At 28.9% G+C, this 20,051-nt stretch overlaps 2 protein-coding genes across 4 annotated transcripts; both read left to right on the forward strand.

Annotated features, from left to right (window-relative positions):
• The first annotated feature begins 62 nt into the window (after positions 1–62).
• LOC122635730 (glycoprotein-N-acetylgalactosamine 3-beta-galactosyltransferase 1-like) lies at positions 63–2,723 on the forward strand. Of its 2 annotated transcripts, XM_043826277.1 has the most exons (5): positions 63–258; positions 437–538; positions 641–1,519; positions 1,607–1,908; positions 2,081–2,723. In XM_043826277.1, the coding sequence occupies exons 3-5, from the start codon at positions 664–666 to the stop codon at positions 2,288–2,290; spliced, it is 1,368 nt and encodes a 455-aa protein (XP_043682212.1). In that variant the 5' UTR covers positions 63–258; positions 437–538; positions 641–663; the 3' UTR covers positions 2,291–2,723. The 2 variants fall into 2 exon arrangements, with proteins under 2 accessions (XP_043682212.1, XP_043682213.1); XM_043826278.1 differs by having other exon boundaries at positions 63–538.
• Positions 2,724–3,150: 427 nt separating this feature from the next.
• LOC122635737 (hemocytin) lies at positions 3,151–19,650 on the forward strand. 2 transcript variants are annotated; one of them, XM_043826292.1, is made up of 46 exons: positions 3,151–3,169; positions 3,566–3,709; positions 3,804–3,931; positions 4,031–4,190; positions 4,266–4,393; positions 4,470–4,565; positions 4,683–5,029; positions 5,119–5,701; positions 5,781–6,068; positions 6,219–6,649; positions 6,754–7,015; positions 7,083–7,313; positions 7,490–7,715; positions 7,806–8,011; positions 8,144–8,509; positions 8,594–8,932; positions 9,008–9,346; positions 9,445–9,779; positions 9,890–10,126; positions 10,215–10,443; positions 10,516–10,830; positions 10,920–11,042; positions 11,130–11,361; positions 11,444–11,716; positions 11,815–12,212; positions 12,294–12,734; positions 12,881–13,058; positions 13,177–13,526; positions 13,649–13,862; positions 13,961–14,319; positions 14,404–14,819; positions 14,928–15,226; positions 15,335–15,620; positions 15,690–15,797; positions 15,884–16,135; positions 16,216–16,552; positions 16,631–16,984; positions 17,074–17,184; positions 17,265–17,486; positions 17,575–17,870; positions 17,976–18,254; positions 18,334–18,597; positions 18,684–18,836; positions 18,934–19,048; positions 19,127–19,279; positions 19,405–19,650. In XM_043826292.1, the coding sequence occupies exons 2-46, from the start codon at positions 3,702–3,704 to the stop codon at positions 19,557–19,559; spliced, it is 11,622 nt and encodes a 3,873-aa protein (XP_043682227.1). In that variant the 5' UTR covers positions 3,151–3,169; positions 3,566–3,701; the 3' UTR covers positions 19,560–19,650. The 2 variants fall into 2 exon arrangements, with proteins under 2 accessions (XP_043682227.1, XP_043682225.1); XM_043826290.1 differs by lacking the exon at positions 3,151–3,169 and adding an exon at positions 3,217–3,438.
• The last annotated feature ends 401 nt before the right edge of the window (positions 19,651–20,051 follow it).

Consider the following 20,051-nt stretch of genomic DNA (forward strand, 5'->3'; position numbering starts at 1 on the left):
ACGGATGATCTTCCAATGTGTGTATGTTGATGAGTATTTACACACACACAAATGAAGAAACTACACTGATATATCACTGCGCCATCTAGTTTTGCAGGTACATGGTTGAAGTTGTAAGCTGTTTTTTTTTGTATATAGAAGTTTGGGGAGCCTGCTTGGATACGACTTACATGTTTGATACGTAGATAAGACCAATAATGATCGGTAATGACATGAGATTGAAAAAGTTAGAACGAATAGATATCTGTATTTGTTATTGTAAGTAATCTTTTCACTTATCTCAAAACCAAGTTCTTAATGAGACGTAATAAATTCATAACTTTAATCTATAAAATGAATAATAACTCAATTATTATGATTATTAATTGATTAATTGGCTCTACTTTGTGTATGATTCATACCAAACCGGTTTACAATAAACGTAATCATTTTTAAGTTTCAGTTACATGATGGTGTTACGAATTATTATTTGCAATTATATTTATATATATATCCTGTGATATACAACCAGATGGATTGACATTAACATTGACTAAAGGTTATTGTCTCATTAAATTCATATATCCTTGATTGATAATTTCTTATGACAGTTATAGTGATAGTGTTAGAGTATTTATAGATAGAAATTTATGATTTGCAGCTAAATAACAATTTATTGTTACCATGTCCTTCTATCCATTACAACGAAGATCTACATTTCTAATTGGATTTGGAATTGGCTTTTTTCTAGCCTCGTTATTTTACTTCATAGGAAGTTTTGTTAATGAAAATGCTATCTATAATGAGAAAAAATGGCAGTATCAACATTATTCGGACGATTTATCTATAGTGTGGATGACACCTATAAATTTGTTCTCTCGAGGAATTAAGTTTCGTAATTGGGTCAAAAGCAATTGGACAAAGGGATTAGAAAATGTATCGTACAATAAGTGGTTTGCAATGTATAATTTACAAAGAAATGCAATAGATATGGATCGTTATTTATATGAACCAGAATCAGCAAATATTTCACAGAAACTTGTAACATTGGAATCAGATTGGTTAAAATCCAAAATATTTATTACATGTATTGTTTTTGTGGAGAAAGTTAAATTAGGCAGATCCATAAAAGACACTTGGGGTAGTCATTGCAATCGAATTTATTTTTTTGGACAGCGAATACAAGATTCCCAAATACCAATCATAAATTTTACAATAAAATTTCAATCTTCTTGGCATTTTTTATGTGAAATTATGAATTATATATGGAAAGATGATGAGGTCAAGCAATGGATACTTTTTGTAAAAGATGATATGATGGTGATTTTGGAAAACTTACGTTATATAGTTGCTCCATTAAACTATGAAGAAAATTATTATTTGGGTCATGCTGTTGTAATGTGGGGTCAACCGTATAATGTTGCTCAAGCAGGTTATGTATTAAGCAAAGGATCGCTTAGAAAAATGACGGAAATGTTCAATACGTCCCAAAAATGTGCTGCTGGTGGAAAATACTGGAAAAAAGAGGATTATTATCTTGGTAAATAAGATAATTAAAAATATCATTTCATTAAAAATGAGTGCTAATTACATATATTATATATATATATTTTAATGTCATATACAGGAAAACATCTGTCATCTATGGGTATTCTTCCTATGGATACACGGGATGAATATTTAAGAGGAACTTTTCATGGTTATGCTTTAAATAATTTATTATGGGGAATTGCAAAACCTGGTAGTTATTGGACACATGCTTTATATCCTCCACAAAAAGAATGTTGCTCTTCTATGTCTGTGACATTCAGTGCTACTGAAGCTGATAAAATGTTTACTTTCAATTATTTGTTATACAATTTACATATCTTTACCAAGAAAGGAGTTTTTGGAAATAAACATGCTCCTACATCTTTTCCAGAAGAAGATGTAAGACTTATTGGATTAATAATTTACTTATATATATATATTTTTTTAATTTTATGATTAAGAATATTTATTCATACGAATATAGTTATCTGTAGATTTCATAACATTGCATGTAGATATTATAACAATATTTTTATTAAATAAAACTTATCATACTTATTATTGATTATAGGTATGGAAGATCGCATTGAAAGAAGAATTTAATATCACTCACTTGAATGAAATTTCTAGTGATGCATATTATGAAATATGGCATTCAAAATATTCTGAACCTGAGCAATTAATTTTTAAAAATTATCGAAATAATTCAAATGTATTAACTTCTATCTTAACAGCTTATGAATCTAGAAGTCAAGCATCTGATAAGTTATCATTAAAATAAGAAGTAGAGAAAGGCTAGGTTTGTATTTTGTTATTTTCTATGTGAAAAAAGAGATTATATATATTTTTTCTAATAACATATTAAATAAGTTTCTATAAGAATGATAACTGTTATTGTATTAATTTATAAATTTAAGTACTATTTTATAATATTGTCTTAAAAAATATGTTAATATGTTATATAGTATTATTCAATACAACGACAAATAATAATAATAATAATATTAATAATAATAATAAAAAATATTTAATAAATACTTGTTACTTTCAGAATGTATTCCATGTATTTTATATCACGTTTTTTTCTTCTCAAAAAAAAAACATTTTAAATATATATGTTTAATTTAATGCAGCCACTGTACCAATATCAAGAGTGATAAGTCAAAGTGTTACTGTATTATGAATTAAATGGTCGTAATTATTTGATAAAAATATCCGTTGTGGTATTTTAATATTGTCTTATCTACCTAATTAGTGACCATAATGATCATGATAATGAAAATGTTTCTTATTACACATAAACATGATATCACATAAACATGAATAAGTAGTCTAAGAGAAAGAAACATAGATGGATATAGTTTATATTTTGAAATTATAAAATAGTCTAAACTTAGCTTTATTTTTTATTGCATAAAAGCAATAGAAATATACTATTAAAATAAGAGGTAATAATATTTCTTAAATCAAAGAAAGCAATACATTTACTAATGTCTTTTTGTGTTTTTTGTTCTTGATAGGATTAGATAAGGATGAATGTAGTGATTCTAAATAATAATTATTTCTCAATTCTCTGTTCTACTTTCCTGGCCTAATTTTTAATCTTTTGATTCGTCAGGATGATAGTCTTGAACTTATCATTTATCCGTTTCCTTTAGAGGTAGGTATATAAAGGAAGAAAAATATTATTGTAGCTATTAAAAAAGTTTTCTTACTGCATAGTGTTGCGTACTGTTGTTACATAATCTTTCTTCATCTTCATAATGAATGTTAAATTTTGATTATTATATCAAAAGTAAAGCATCATTAATTAAATGTCATAAATATTGAAAAGATGTGGCATTTAGTATTACTTTCTATAGCAATAGTAACTGCTACAAGTATATCAAAACAAGAAGATAGATCTACAAAATCTTTTCAAGCAAACAAGTCAGTATCTATAGAGTGAAAATTCTTCTTATTATTCTTTTCTTTTGTATTAAACTCATTTAGTTTGCTCATGACTTTTCCAACATGATAATTAAATATAATAATCGAATAAAATTTATTTATTTAGAAATGTAATTCATAAAGATGACAAAAATATTGATTTTACAAATGTCAAAACTAAAAAAGGTGGAAGAAAGATAATATATGCCGGTGGTTGTATTGCAAGCCCAGATCCACCAACTAATGGGAAAATAAAATGTTCTATGGACAGGTATGTTTTTAATTAGCAAATGTATATATTATATCTATCATATGAAAATGTAATAGTAAATGTAAAGTTATTTATAATATATTATTCTTTATAGTGGATGTATTGCCAGCTGTGAATATGATTATAACTTTCCAAATGGTGTAGATCAACTGGCTGTAATATGTAATGATGCAAAGTGGCACGTTGTTGGTACAGAATGGAGTACAATACCACATTGTGAACGTATGTTTTTTTTTCCTAATTTCTTTGATACAATTGTTTTTTATAAAATTTATGTTTTGATAATGAAAATGTAATTTTTTTATTTTTTTTTTATTTCAGCAATATGTATGCCTGATTGTCAAAACAACGGAATTTGCGTTGCACCTCATCAATGTGACTGTCCTGAAAATTTTTCTGGCCCACAATGCCAATTTGAAAATAAACCATGTTTGGATTTTATACCACTTATTCTTAATTCTCATAAACGTTGTAATTCTAAGTAGGTGACCTCTACTTTATTCACTTTTATTCATTCGTTAAATAGAAAATATTTATATACAAATTTTACTTTTAGATTTTGTACTATATCTTGTTTGGAAAATTTTGTATATCCAGATGGATCAGCAGTCGCTAATCTAGTTTGTAAAAATGGTAACTGGGTACCAACTAGGACAGATTGGGTATCAATTCCAGATTGCATACGTAAGTTTGCAAAAGATTGTATTATTTGTTACATATTTAAATATTTTCTATATTAGATTTTAATTTAATTTTACAGCTGTTTGCAATCCACCTTGTCAGAATGGTGGTAATTGTTTGCCTAGAAATGTATGTCAATGTCCACAAGAATTCAGAGGACCTCAATGTCAATATAGTAAGAACTTTTTTTATATTTTTACAAAATTTTACTAATATTATTTTAAAAATTAAACATTAATTTCGCAAATACATACAATCTGTATGTTTTTTACATTAATTATATTTTTTATAGCAACGGATGTCTGTAGTGCTGAAAAATTGAACTTCAATGGCGGTATTTATTGTACTAGCTCTGGATATATAAATTCCTGTACCTTAAATTGTCCATTAGGCATCGATTTTGAATTTTTACCAGCAGCTGCTTATACTTGTAATTATGATACAGGAGTTTTCTTACCACAGCCAATTCCTCAATGCAAATTTGATGATAATATAAATGTTTTGACTGTTGATACTTCATATAATTCATATCTTCATAAGTCTAATCGTACGTGGTCCATTGAAAGTAGTTTTGAATCCATAGGAGGAAATAACATTACTGACTTTTTTAAATTATATAGAGGTGACCAAATGGCAGAGGTAAAATATATTTTAATATTTTGCTAGAAAAAATAACTTATATTGATATATATATAAACATATATATATATATATATATATATTTTTAGAATTTATTTGGAACATTGGATAATAACTATGCTTTTATTGAAGAAAAAAGACCTGAACCAAAGACATGTTTTACTTGGGGTGGTGCACATTATAAAACTTTTGATGATAAAATTTTTAGTTTCGAAAGTGATTGCAGCCACATTATGTTGCAAGAGATGAACAATGCCCTTATAACAATAACTGTACAAAATAGTCCAAGCTGTAGAACGGAAAATCGTTGCTTTAGAATTATTAAGCTTTTCGTTGGTGGGAAGGAATACACTCTTTCACGGAATGAGAGAGACATACTTGAATTTCGTAGCATTAAAAAAATATTTCCAATACCAGTTCGTTTACCAGGCTTACGTGTTGAGATGTCAGCGCATTTCGTTATTGTTTATGTAGACTCATTAGGAGTCAAATTGAAGTGGGATGGAGCTCTATTATTACAGATAGATGCTTCTGAAACTATGTGGAATAAAACAGCAGGATTATGTGGAAGAATGAATGGCGATGCTAACGATGATTTGATAAGCAAAACTGGAAATCATCCAACTAATATTGAAGTACTGGCAAATAGTTGGCAACTTGAAAATATCGGTGGTGAGTTTAGATATTCTCGATAATCAAAATACACATGAAATATAATATATTATATAATTTTTGTATATTGTTTTTCTAGAAACATGCAATGAATATCCAAAAGTAGAGCATTCTTGCACATCTCATCCGCAATATGCTCAAGAAGCTTATGAATTTTGTACAAAATTATTGTCGGATAATAAATTTCGAAGTTGTTCCAGTACATTAAAGATTTCAGATATGGAATTAGCTTGCTTCTGGGATTATTGTACTTGTAATGATTTAGATAGAAGGATGTGTGCATGTAATACAATGAATGTTTATGTAAGACAATGTGCTCATAAAGATATTGTTCCTTTGGCTGGCTGGAGAAATGAAGATCTTTGTCGTAAGTAATTATTGTAATTAAAATAAATCTATATTTTTATCACAATTATAAATAGATTCAAATACAGATTAATATTCTATATCATATTCTATATTAATTATTGTTATTGAAAATATATATTTTATTATGTTAAAATGTTTATCTACATAGCAATGCAATGCACAAAAGGACGTGTGTATATGCCATGTGGACCAAGGACACAACCTTCTTGCGGTTTTGATATTGATTCTAATATAAATGATGAGGATTGCGAAGAAGGTTGTTTCTGTCCGAAAGGTTTTTTGATGCATGAAGATAAGTGTATACTACAAGAAGAATGTCCTTGTAGATTAAGAGGAAAATTATTTCAACCTGGAGCAAGTGTGGCAAAAGATTGTAATACTTGCACTTGTACTTCTGGAAAATGGATATGTACGCAAATTCAGTGTAGTGCTAGATGTGCTATCATCGGTGATCCACATTATACAACTTTTGATGGTAAACACTATGATTTCATGGGTAAATGTAAATATTATCTGTTGAAAGGAGAGAATTATAGCATTGAAAGTGAAAATGTTCCATGCTCTGGAGCAATATCAGAGGTTAGTGCATTTTTATATAAATGAATATTACATACCTCATTCATGCAGTTATATAAATATTTTCCTTTTTAAATAAAACATTTTTTATATATTTTTTTCTACAGTATTTAGGCTTCAGTACGTCAGATACACCTTCTTGTACAAAAACAGTAACAATAAAAACAGAACAAGCTATTGTCAAATTGAAACAAAATAGGCAAATAGTAATCAATGGGGAAGATGTAAATAAATTGCCACTTTTGGTTAATGGAATAAAAATACAAGCCGCAAGTAGTATATTTCTTGTAGTTCGTATGTCAAATGGTTTAGAAGTGTGGTGGGATGGCATATCGCGTGTTTATATTAATGCACCAGCAGAATTTCATAGTATGTTTATCTAATTTCTTTTACTTTTTGTTTTTTATTAGAATAACTTTTTAATTTTACTTATTAGGTAATACAAGAGGACTTTGTGGAACATTTTCTAATAATCAAAAAGATGATTTTATAACACCAGATGGTGATATTGAACAGGTAGTAACTTTGTTTGCTAATAAATGGAAAACAAATGAACAATGTTTAGATGTTCATGATAGAGAACCAAAACATCCTTGTGATTTAAATCCACAAAAACGTGCTTTAGCAGAAGAGTATTGTTCTAAGCTGTATACTGATATATTTTCTGGTAATTTTTCTTTTTCTTTATTATTTCTGTGTATTTTGATTTATGAAAAATAATATTTATAAGTGCACAAACATAATAATAATAATAATAATAATAATAATAATAATAATAATAATAATAATAATAATAATAATGATAATGATAAAAATGATAATGATAATTAAATATGATTGTAGGTTGCCATTGGTATGTTGAACCTGAAGTATTTTACAAAGATTGTTTATATGATATGTGTGCATGTACAACTGATATTAAGACATGTTTCTGTCCTGTGTTATCGGCATATGCAAAAGATTGTGCAGCAGCAGAAATAAAATTATTATGGCGTCACGAAATTCAAGAATGTAGCATTCAATGCTCTGGAGGTCAAGAATATCAAATTTGTGGAAATAGTTGTAAAAGGTGCTTACTTATATATACATTTGGTTTGAAATGAATCGAAAATGAAGTGAAAGTACGTATATTTGAAATATAAAATGATATTATTTTTAGATCATGTGGAGACATATCTTTCAATCCAGATTGTAAAGAAGAATGTGTAGAAGGTTGTAATTGTCCTGAGGGTCAGACATTAGATATTATGGGTGAATGTATCCCAATTGGTCAATGTCCTTGTATTCATTCAAATATAGAATTTAAAGCTGGTTATCAAGAATTACGACCTGGACAAAAAGGACAGGATTTATGTACTTGTACAGGTATATTGATTATGTATACATACATACATACATATATATATATATATATATATATATATATATATACAATAAATTGATATATAATAATTGTAAGGATGAATTTTTGTAAATATAAATATTATTTTTCTACAGGTGGCAAATGGAATTGCAGACTTGCTACATCAAAAGAGATTCAAAAATATCAATTATTTAATAATGCATCAGTTAGTTGTTCTGTAACTAAGAATTTAGAATTAACGGATTGTGAGCCAGTACGATCGAGAACATGTCATAATATGCATATACCAATTACAGAAAGTAGTATTACTTGTAAACCAGGATGCATTTGTAAATCTGGTTATGTTTTGGATGTAATAAATGGTGTTTGCATCAAAGAAGAGGATTGTCCTTGTCATCATGGAGGAAAAAGTTATAAAGAAGGATCGATTATACAAAGTGATTGTAATACATGTAAATGTACAAGTGGTAAATGGAATTGCACGGACAGAATATGCGCAGGTAATTATTTTAGAATGTTTAATATTATATTGTATTTGAGATATGTTAAATAGTCAAAACTATACAATAATATTTTTTTTCCAGGCGTTTGTTCTGCGTGGGGTGATTCTCACTATGAAACTTTCGATGGCAAATTGTTTAATTTCCAAGGTGTGTGCGATTATATTTTAGCAAAAGGTGTTTTGAGCAAAGAAGAAACATTCTATATTTCTACACAAAATGTTCCTTGTGGAACAACTGGAGTATCCTGTTCTAAGTCCATAACACTTAAAGTAGGACATGGTGTTAATCAAGAAATAATTACATTAACAAGAGGAAAAGCATTGCCTAAAGGAAATTTTAAAAGGATTGCTATTAGGACAATAGGTTTATTCGTGTTTCTTGATGTGCCTGATTTAGGTTTAGTTCTACAATGGGATAAAGGTAGATATATATATATATTTTTCTTATTATTACGGTTTATTATAATTTTAATTATAAATTGTTATTTCAATTTAGGTACTAGGGTTTATATAAGATTAGATCCAAAATGGAAAGGACATACAAAAGGTCTTTGCGGTGATTATAATGATAATAGCAAGGATGATTTTAAAACACCTTCTGGTGGCATTTCTGAAGTTTCTTCTAACTTGTTTGGAGACTCATGGAAAATAAACGATTTTTGTCCCGAACCTAAAGATATTAAAGATCCCTGCGAACAGCATTCAGAACGTAAATTATGGGCCATTGAAAAATGTAATATTTTGAAATCTGATCTTTTCCGACCATGTCACTCCGAGGTGGATATTGAATTTTATATACAAAATTGTATTTTCGATACATGCAGTTGTGATACAGGTAATTTTATTTATTTTATTAATTATCATATTTTTAAAATCGAAAAAATGAAGAAAAAAAGAATGTAAAACGTATTAAATAATGATTATTTAATTTAGGTGGCGACTGTGAATGTCTTTGCACATCATTAGCAGCGTATGCTCAACAATGTAATGCAAAAGGTGTTCCTATAAAATGGCGTTCCCAAGATCTTTGTCCAATACAATGTGATAAAGAATGTAGTAGCTATTCTCCGTGTATTTCAACATGTCCACATGAAACTTGTGACAATCTTTTAACTATTAAAGATAATTTACATTTATGTTCACAAGACGCTTGTATCGAAGGTTGTTTATTTAAAGCATGCGCGGATGATCGTGTCTATAAAGATACTAATTATACAGAATGTGTTCCTAAATCAACATGTAAGCCAATATGTCTAGAAATTAATGGGGTATGTTAATTAATTTTTTTTTTTTTTAAATAATAATAAAAATTTTCTTATATATATTTGAAGTTGACGCGAGGGATCTATATCTCTACTTATAATAATTAATATTTCAGACTGTTTTCTTCGAAGGTGATGAAGTTAGCAATGATAATTGCAAAACTTGTTTCTGCAGTCGCGGTAAAATAATATGCCAAGGTGGACCGTGTTCAACTACTTCAACATTACCTACAATTCTTATGGAAGAGCCACAAAAATGTATCGACGGCTGGTCAGCTTGGATAAATAAAGATAAAAACGTAAAAGGCCGGAAACTCAACGACATTGAACAATTACCAAATTGGACTGATTTGGTAAAACATAAAGACGATATTATTATTATATTTATATATCTCTCAATTAAAAAATTTGAAGTATAATTTATATTGTAATATATTAAAGGCACCGATCGAGGGTTCAGCCGTTTGTACGAAGGAACGAATGATCGATATAAAATGTCGATCCGTAAAGAGTCACTTAACTCCAAAAGAAAGTGGTTTAGACGTTGAATGTAGTTTGGAACGTGGCCTTTACTGCAAATCTCAACCAGATCTTCCATGCATAGATTTTGAAATTAGCGTTTTGTGCCAGTGTCCATCAAAAACTACAGAATCATCAATAACGATTCCAAGTAAGTAACATTAATGATTGATACGTGTAAAGTCAGTGTATATCAAATTTTGTAAAATAATATAATTTTTAGCATCTACCAAAGCACCAGACAACGTGTGCGAATTGGCAAATTCTTATAAAGCACATCCAACAGATTGTTACATTTTCTACCATTGCACTCCTACAATTACTCAAAATGTATGGGTTGAAAAAACGTGTGGCCCAGATATGTTTTACAATCCAAACTTTAAAACATGTGATTGGCCAGCAAATGTTAGACTTATTAGACCTGAATGTTCTCTCAAAGAAACAACTCTAAGCAAAGAAACTGAGTTTATAACAAATACAACTACATCTTATGAAAATACGTTGATGACAACTTATAGAAAAAAAGTTACTACTACAAGTATGATCGATACTAATTATATAAAATGCGTATATAATTTACTTTTATTTTTATTCATATTATTTTATTAAAATCTATTCATACTATAGGATTATGTGAAGTTGATGAGAAATGGAACGATTGTGCTATTAAATGTAGTCAAACTTGTCAATATTATCATTATACTTTATTAGAGCAAGGCCTTTGTAAGGGAGACACAGATTGCATTCCAGGTGAAGAAAATTTGACTATAAATTATTCTTATTTGAAACTATCGTTTGTTAACAGAGAAATATTATTTTTGAAATTTTCATAAATAGGATGTGTATCGTTAAAACGAACAGAATGTCCTTTATATAAATTTTGGAAGGATTTCGAAACGTGCGTTGATCAAATCGATTGCACTTGTAAATCTCACAACGGACAGAGTATCAAACCAGGTACCGTCGTTAAAGAAACCGAATGTGAAATATGTCAATGTATTAATAATTATTATACTTGCGATAAAACGTTCTGTACGAATGTTAATCATCAAGTCGAACCATCATCGTCGTGAGTAAATTCATATCGCAAAATTTTATTATTTTTATAAAAGGAAATAATATTTTATTAGTGAAATATAATTGATTTTTAGCACACTTATGTTCGATTACGAAACGGAGTCTTCAACTTCTACGACTACAGAAAAGCATATAATTATTGTATCCAGTACTGTAACTCCACCCGAACTATGTCATAGCGATAGATACATACCACTCATTCAACAATCTGAACCAAATAAAATTTCTCTTTACGCTAGTAGTAGTAATGGCGTTGAATTTCAACCTGAAAATGCATTATTTGATGGCCAAATATCAAAGGAGTCTGTTCAAAGTTGGCAACCACAATTTGTTGACAAAAATCAATGGTTCGATATATGCTTTGTTTTCAAATATGTTTAAAAATATTTGTTTTTCTTTTATTTCTTAAAATCTAAAGATCCTTGTATAACGATATATTTTTTAGGCTTGCTATAGAATTTCAACATGCTCTACCAATTTATGGTATCATTTTGAAAGGTTCACCCATCGATGACAAATTTGTAACAAGTTATCAAATTCTTTTCTCTGACGATGGTCACGCATTTTCATATGTAATGGATAATACAAACCAACCACGTATATTTAGAGGTCCTGTCGACGGTATCAAGACTGTTGAACAGAAATTTTATGAACCTATCGAAGCAAAAATTATTCGAATAAATCCGTTGACTTGGCACAATGGTATTGCTATTAAAGCCGAAATACTTGGTTGCGAGGAAAATATAGTTAAAGGTACAACTATATCCGAGAAATTATTTACAACTGTAAAAGAATTTCTTGGATCAACGACCATTGGATATACCGATAAAGTTATAAAACCAGGTAATAAATATTTTTATTAAATGTTGTTACCATTTTATTCCTATATTTACGAAAAGAAAATTAATTTGAATCGTGTAACAGTTTGCGATGATCCTATGGGATTGGACGATGGATTATTGTCAGATACACAAATCTCAGCATCCTCTTCTTTCGATAATTTATTACCAAATATCAGATTATCAGCACCAGGTGTATGGAGGCCAAGATTGGATAATTTGAATCAATACATTCAATTTGACTTTTTGGAAGCACGAAATGTAACAGGAATTATAACAAAAGGAGATAATAATATATGGACAACTGTTTACAAAGTTTCTTATAGTATCGATGGTCGTCAATGGAATCCAATCATTGATGACAATGGTAACGAAGTAGAATTTTTAGGAAATTTCGATTCCAGCAACGCTAAGACTAATTTATTTGAGAAACCATTGCGAACAAGATTTTTACGAATACAACCGGTGAAGTGGCATGATCATATAGGATTAAAAGTTGAAGTACTTGGATGTTTCTTACCGTATCGTAAGTCTTTTTTTCTTTATCATTATTATTTGTTTTTTTTTTTTTATTAATTTTTTTACAAACGTTTGTTATAAAAAATTAATGACTATTTGTATTGTCAAAGTAAAACAATCTTTGAATATCACGAATTAATATTTTTCTTTCAGCTATAGTAACAACGGAATTGCCTGAATCAACGACAGAACCGAATATATCTGTATGTAACATATGCGAGGGTATATTAACGGAGAACGATATTAAATGTAAATGTGATCGATCATTTTGGTGGAATGGAGAAACTTGCGTTTCAAAACAGAATTGTCCATGCGTTGTTGGTCATATTTCGTAAGCAAAAAAAAAAAAAGCATATTAATAACTTAACAGAGAGTCTAATAACGTCTCTGCACACGATTATTTTATCGTATATATATATATATATTTTTTTTTTTTTTGATTATATTAGGTATGATGTTGGATCGATCTATGAATCAGAAGATTGTCAGCAATGTTCTTGTACCTTAGGTGGTATATCTTCTTGTATACCAAAAAAATGTGAACCATGTCCTGAGTCAGGAATGCAAGTAGTTGTCACAGAATTATGTAGCTGCGTTTGTAAACCTTGTCCACTTGGTACAAGACACTGTCCAACTAGTAACATTTGCTTAAACGAAACGTTATGGTGTAACGGAGTTCAAGATTGTCCTGACGACGAGAAGAATTGTACGAAAATTGAAACATCATCTACTGCACATTTCGAATCCACGATTAAATATACAACCACTCCAATTTCTATTACGACAAGCACTGTTTCAGGTAATCTATTAATTATTTATTTTTAAACCTTGTGATCTTATATATATATATATATATATATATATATATATATATATTCACAGACGTGTATTTAAGATAAATAATAAGAGAAATATATTTAGTTCCTTTAGTACAATGCGAAGATCCAAAATGTCCTCCAAGATACAAGGTAGTTATACGAGACACGTGGAATTCACATTATACATCTAAATCTTATAGCAAAAGCAGTACTCGTCAAGAAAATAATTACATTGTCGAGACGAAAAGTAATCATGATATTTATACAAAAGGTAGACGAAAACCTACGAAACAGTCAACAAAAAAAAATTATAACAGGTAAATATAAATTTATCAGGATATACATCGTATCAAGTGATTTCTATTTTTGTTAATCCATTTAATTTTACGGAATTATAAATGATGATATTCTTTAGAAAATCATGGACACGCCATCATACAGTTGATTATAATAACTATAACAGTCGTGAAAGTATGATTTGTCCACATTTTACCTGCGTCCCGATAAATCCACCATTATTATTTAACGAAACAGAAATGGAGAATTGTCCAAAAGTAGTATGTCCTCCAAATTATGCAATAAAATATGAAAAAATGAGTATGTATAAGATTGAAAAATGTCGAAAGTACACGTGTGAACCTCCACTACCATTGGAAGCTATTTGCAACGTTACAGGCAGAACCTTTAATACATTTGATGATTTAGAATATAAATATGATGTCTGCAATCATATTTTAGCAAGAGAAATGTATGAAAATAAATGGTATATTACGTGTAAGTAGACAATATCTTAATTATATATTTATTTCATGATCATTTGATTTCTCTAATTTTTATATTACATTTGTTTGCTTTCAGTGGAAAAAGAATGTGACAAATATGGTATCCAATGTTCACGAAATTTAGTAATATTTATTGACGGTGAAATAATAGTTTTATATTCAGATATGCATATGGACATCAATGATTATACTTTTACATCGAATCAAGTTGGATATATTGGTGAAAAATTTAAGTTATTTAAAGTGTCACGTATCGGTGACACTATATATCTTATTTGCAAGCATTATGGATTTTGGGTTATGTGGAATGCAGATACAAATGTTAAGATTGGTATTAATAAAAAATTGCATAGTCAGGTCGATGGACTTTGTGGTTACTTTGATGGGTATACATTAAACGATAAACAAATGCCTAATGGAAGACAATCTAAAAGTACAATTGAATTTGGAAATAGTTGGGTAATGGAAGGTGCATCGCAATGTGAATCTCAAGTTTGTATTAATAATACACTCTTAATGCTATCGTTTATTATTTAAAAATTTAATAATAAATTTATTATAACGAATCGTTATAATTTTCTATTTCTTCTTATTTTACAGGTATGTCCACATGATATTCAAGCACAGGGATGGACAATTTGTAATACGATAAAAGATAGATCTTTAGCTGTTTGTTCTGGTGTGGTAGATTTGGAAAAATTCCTTTCGAGATGTTTAGAGACTACCTGCACTTGTTTACGTAGTAATTCTACTTACGATAATTGTCGTTGCCGGACATTAACGACTTTCGTTACGGAATGTCAGGCTAACGATCAAGATATTGATTTGTCAACTTGGAGAAATATTTATGATTGTCCTGATAATTGTTTGGCACCATTCGTACATAGAGATTGTTTCCGGTAAAAATTTGGATATATTGTAAAGCGTTGAATATTTCTTAATTATATATATATATATATATATATATATAATTTTTATTAATTATTTATTTATAAAAAAAAAAATAGGAATAAATGCGAACGTAGTTGCAATGATTTGCAAGAAGCCGATCCTTGTCCAATTATGGAAGGTGTATGTTTTTCGGGTTGCTTTTGTCCAGAGGGTACAGTACGCAATGGTGACGATTGCGTTGTTACAACTGAATGTCGTGACTGTATTTGTGAAGGATTCGGTAATTCAAAGTTTATTAGCTTCGATAGAAAAAATTTCACATTCCAAGGAAATTGTACATACATTTTATCAAGAGATGTAATCGACAAGACAAATTCGCGACATAAAAATCATACATATCAGGTAAAATAACTGTTACGTATGTATAAGTAAATATTAATAATTAATAATTAATTCGACTTTATATAACAGGTCTTAGTTTCTAATAGTATTTGTGATACTGGTATTTGCACAGAAGCCATTATTGTTTTGTATGAAGCGCATGTTATCCAAATCGAACGGACACCCGTTATAAAAATGGTATAGTATATTTGTAACTTACGAAATGTAATTACGATCATACAAATTGAAATTATTAGAAAATTTATTATTTATTTTGTTTATAGTTTGAAGTACATATTGATAATACAAAAGTGGAACGATTACCTTATGAAACGCATTGGCTGAAATTGGAGGAAACACCTGGAAAAGATATGAAATTATTAATACCAGCTATTCAATTAGAAATTATTAGCATGCAATCTAATTTCGCATTCACAGTTAGAGTTCCTTCGCGTATATTTGGTGACGCCGTTGAAGGTTTATGTGGAAATTGTAATGATGATATAGAAGATGATTTAAAAAAACAAGATGGCAAGGTACAAAAAAATAATATATATAATAAATTAATATAATCATGTCGTAGGTATTTGTAATTTTTATTATTTACAATTTTTAGATCACAGATAACGTAGAACAGTTTGGAAAAAGTTGGTTGGTTGATAGTTTACCATTTAACATTAATCTGAACATTGACAATTGCATTTCTAAACAAGAGCCCATATGTAACTCAGCAATATTAAAAGAAGATCCGTGTAATCAAATTTTAAGTAGAATATTTGCACAATGTCATGATTTTGTTGATCCATATCCATATTTAGCTGTATGTCAAGATACGTTATGTATTGGAGGAGATTATTGTATTAATTTAGCAGCATATGCAAGGAAGTGTGCAGAAGCAAGTTTATGTATTGATTGGAGAACAGATGACATATGTCCATATACATGTCCACCATGTATGACTTTTTATATTTGTGAATATAACAACTATAGTTAATCATATTGTAGACTTATGTACTATTTATCGTTTATAGATTTAACATATAAAGCATGCGGTTCAGGTTGTATCGAAACTTGTGACAATATTAACAAAGAAAGCAAGGAGAAATGTCATGTACAGTTTGGAGAAGGATGCTTTTGTCCAGAAAATTATGTACTTCATAATAGCACCTGCGTTAACAAGAAAAAATGTTCAGTCTGCGACGAAGAAGGTCATATAGAAGGTGATATCTGGTATTCGGATAAATGTACTACATGCAGTTGTCATCAAAATCGAGTTAATTGTCAGAAGATAGAATGTCCGACGTTGGATACAATTTGTGAAGAAAATATGACGCCTAAACTTGTCCCCGGTACCGAAACAGATTGTTGCCCGAAATATTTGTGTAGTAAGTATATACTAATTATTATTATTATTATCTTTTTTTAATTGCTTCATAATTTCTCCTCTTTTTTTCATTCTATAAAATACTATTAGTCGCAGTAACAGAGTCTCCATTATGCGAAGAAGTACAGCAACCCGATTGTGGATTTGGACAGATTATGAAATTGCATACTGATTCTAAAGGATGTAAAAAATTCGTGTGTGGTACGTAACGCAAATATATATGCATTCTTGTGTATATATTTTATTACATTTAATATTAATGGAGGAATAAATTATTACAGAATGTTTACCACCGGAAGAATGTCCTGCGTTTGAGGACATTGATGTAGAAGTTGAAATATTGGAGCCTGGTATGATGAAAGTAATGAATACAAGTGGTTGTTGTCCAAAACTTGGTCATATTTGTAATCCACAGATATGTCCTTCGGTACCAGATTGCCCCGATTATTATATATTAAATGAAAATCGATTAACAAATGCATGCTGTCCACATTATGAGTGTAGTAAGTATATATGATAACTATACACTTTGAATTTACGTTAGAATGTATACATGTGTAATAAATTCATGAAAAATAATATTAATTTTAGATCCACCAAAAGATATTTGTCTTTACAATGTAACATCAAATATAAAAAATATGTCAGGCTCACAATACGTAATATCAAAAACAATTGGAGAAGAATGGGAAGAAAATAATTGTAGAACATGTATTTGCGATGATACAAATTCAGGTCCTGAGATAAAGTGTTCAATGATAAAGTGTCCTGATGTTAAAATTCATCCAGATATAAGTGACTTCGTAATGGAAGAAGTTTTGATGAACGACGAATGTTGTCCAAGCTTGAAACGTGTTGCATGCAAGGAAGGAGATCAAATTTATAACGTAAGATCATTGTTAATGCTTCTTGCCATATTAAAATTACAATAAACCAGATTTCTGTTTTTAATTAATATAAATTATATTATATTTTTATTATTTTTTAAACAGGTTGGTAAAACATGGAAACCTGATCACGAAGATGCTTGTATTACGAAAGAGTGTATAGAAATCGCAGGTGGCATACAAAAACAAATTAAGATACAAGATTGTAATATTTCTTGCGATTATGGTTACGAGTATCGACCATCTAATGATAAAAGCAATTATTGTTGCGGAGAGTGTGTAGCTATTGGCTGTGTCGTAAACGAAGAAATAAAAAATATTGGCGAACAATGGTATTCCAGTGACAATTGTATTACTTATTCTTGTCAATCTATAAATGGAAGTGTAAGTGAATCAAAATTGTAATTTGTTTTCTTTTATTCGTATAATGAAAAATAACGAAAATTTGATATAATATTTTTAGCTGTATATAAATTCAGTAACTGAGAAATGTCCTCAAATCGATCCAACGGATGAACAAGAATTTGAGATTGAGAGATATTCCGTACCTTATAAATGTTGTCCGGATATCGTTAAAACAGCTTGTCGTCATAATGATCAGATATATAAGCCAGGTGAAAAGTGGAAACATTCAAATAATAATTGTATCACTGAAATTTGCGTACTAGGAACAAATGGACTTACAAAACAACAAGAGATTGAAACTTGTCTCAAAGAATGTCCTATAGTAAGATTATGTATTATTTTTATTATCATAAAAAATAAAACATTCGAATGAACATAATTTCATATTCGATTTTATATCTCTAACAGGGTTGGAGTTATCAACCATCAAAAGAAAACAAATGTTGTGGAGAGTGTCAACAAGTATATTGCGTGGATGAAAATATTCTTTATGAACCAGGTGCAACGTGGTCATTGAATGATAATTGTACAACATATACATGCATGCAAAAAGATGATCAGGTATTATAATGTACAATATATATCGTGTAATCTATTAAGTATATTATGTTCTATTATAAACGAATATAAAATAATATATTTCTTTGAATAATTTCAGTTTATGGTTAGTATGAGTTCCGTAGATTGTCCTGACATTACACATTGTCCAAAAGAATCTATATACAACGATGGTTGTTGCAAACGATGTAACTTAACAGTCCTTAGTCAAACAGGTCAGTAAAAAAAGGAAAATTTATTAATTGAAATAATTTGGAAATATCTAATTGAATAATTTCAATATTTCTCAACAGGAAACTGTGTTTTAAACAAAATGAATTTGAGCGATACTATTGGTATTCTTATTGAGAAACACAGAGAACTCGGAATTTGTAAAAATTTAGAGCCTATAGAAGGAATTACAAATTGTGTTGGAACATGTCCTTCTAAAACATATTTTGATGAAGGTAAAACAAATAAGTTTAAAATATTCACAGAACAAATTACAATTATTAATAAATTTCATATATTATTTTTTTTCCAATAACATTAAAAATTTTTATTTGATATATTTGTATGTTTATTATTATAGAGACATGGACTCAGTCTAGCGATTGTAATTGTTGTCAGCCAAAAGAATATCGTGATTCTACGATCGAGCTTACTTGTGAAAATGGGAAAAAGATTTCTAAACGAGTATTTCTACCAATTTCGTGCTCCTGTGATACGTGTGCATCGATAAAATAGCTGATAATGATTTAAGCTCATTTAATATATTTTTATATAATATATTTCTCTTGTGAAAAATAAAACAAATAAATAATATAATTATGACATATCTATTGATACACCTTTTTATGACCATTTGTTACGAGCGATACGAATTTTATTTTCTTTGTTTTCGATGAGTCATGTAAACAATATAACGAGAAAGAAAGCGTTTGAACGACCTCGACAGATAACAATCAATATATTATTGAATTTAAAGAAATAAACATAACAGATCTTTTATCTCATATTAGCGAGTTAGAATAAACAATTTCTTTTATTGTTTAACATTGCTCGAAGATATCTGTAACGTTATAATAAATTCTACTACATATATATATATATATAATCATTTATAATAATCGAATCATTTATAATAATCGAATAATTTATAATATTCGTTCAAACATTACGTATGATATACTTTGAGATTATTTTATTAATATTTAAACAATATATGAGATACGTGAG

This window comes from Vespula pensylvanica, chromosome 19 (genome assembly GCF_014466175.1).
Source record: "Vespula pensylvanica isolate Volc-1 chromosome 19, ASM1446617v1, whole genome shotgun sequence".
NCBI classification, from domain to species: Eukaryota; Metazoa; Arthropoda; class Insecta; order Hymenoptera; family Vespidae; genus Vespula; species Vespula pensylvanica.

Excerpts from the sequence above, each read along its gene's own strand:
- LOC122635737 (XM_043826290.1), top strand. The coding sequence starts at position 3,344 with ATGTGGCATTTAGTATTACTTTCTATAGCAATAGTAACTGCTACAAGT. Across the intron at positions 8,933-9,007 it reads AGTTCTACAATGGGATAAAG|GTACTAGGGTTTATATAAGA; the intron begins GTAGATATATAT and ends ATTTCAATTTAG. Across the intron at positions 13,059-13,176 it reads TGCGTTGTTGGTCATATTTC|GTATGATGTTGGATCGATCT; the intron begins GTAAGCAAAAAA and ends TGATTATATTAG.
- LOC122635730 (XM_043826278.1), top strand. The coding sequence starts at position 664 with ATGTCCTTCTATCCATTACAACGAAGATCTACATTTCTAATTGGATTT. Across the intron at positions 1,520-1,606 it reads AAAAGAGGATTATTATCTTG|GAAAACATCTGTCATCTATG; the intron begins GTAAATAAGATA and ends TGTCATATACAG. Across the intron at positions 1,909-2,080 it reads CATCTTTTCCAGAAGAAGAT|GTATGGAAGATCGCATTGAA; the intron begins GTAAGACTTATT and ends TATTGATTATAG.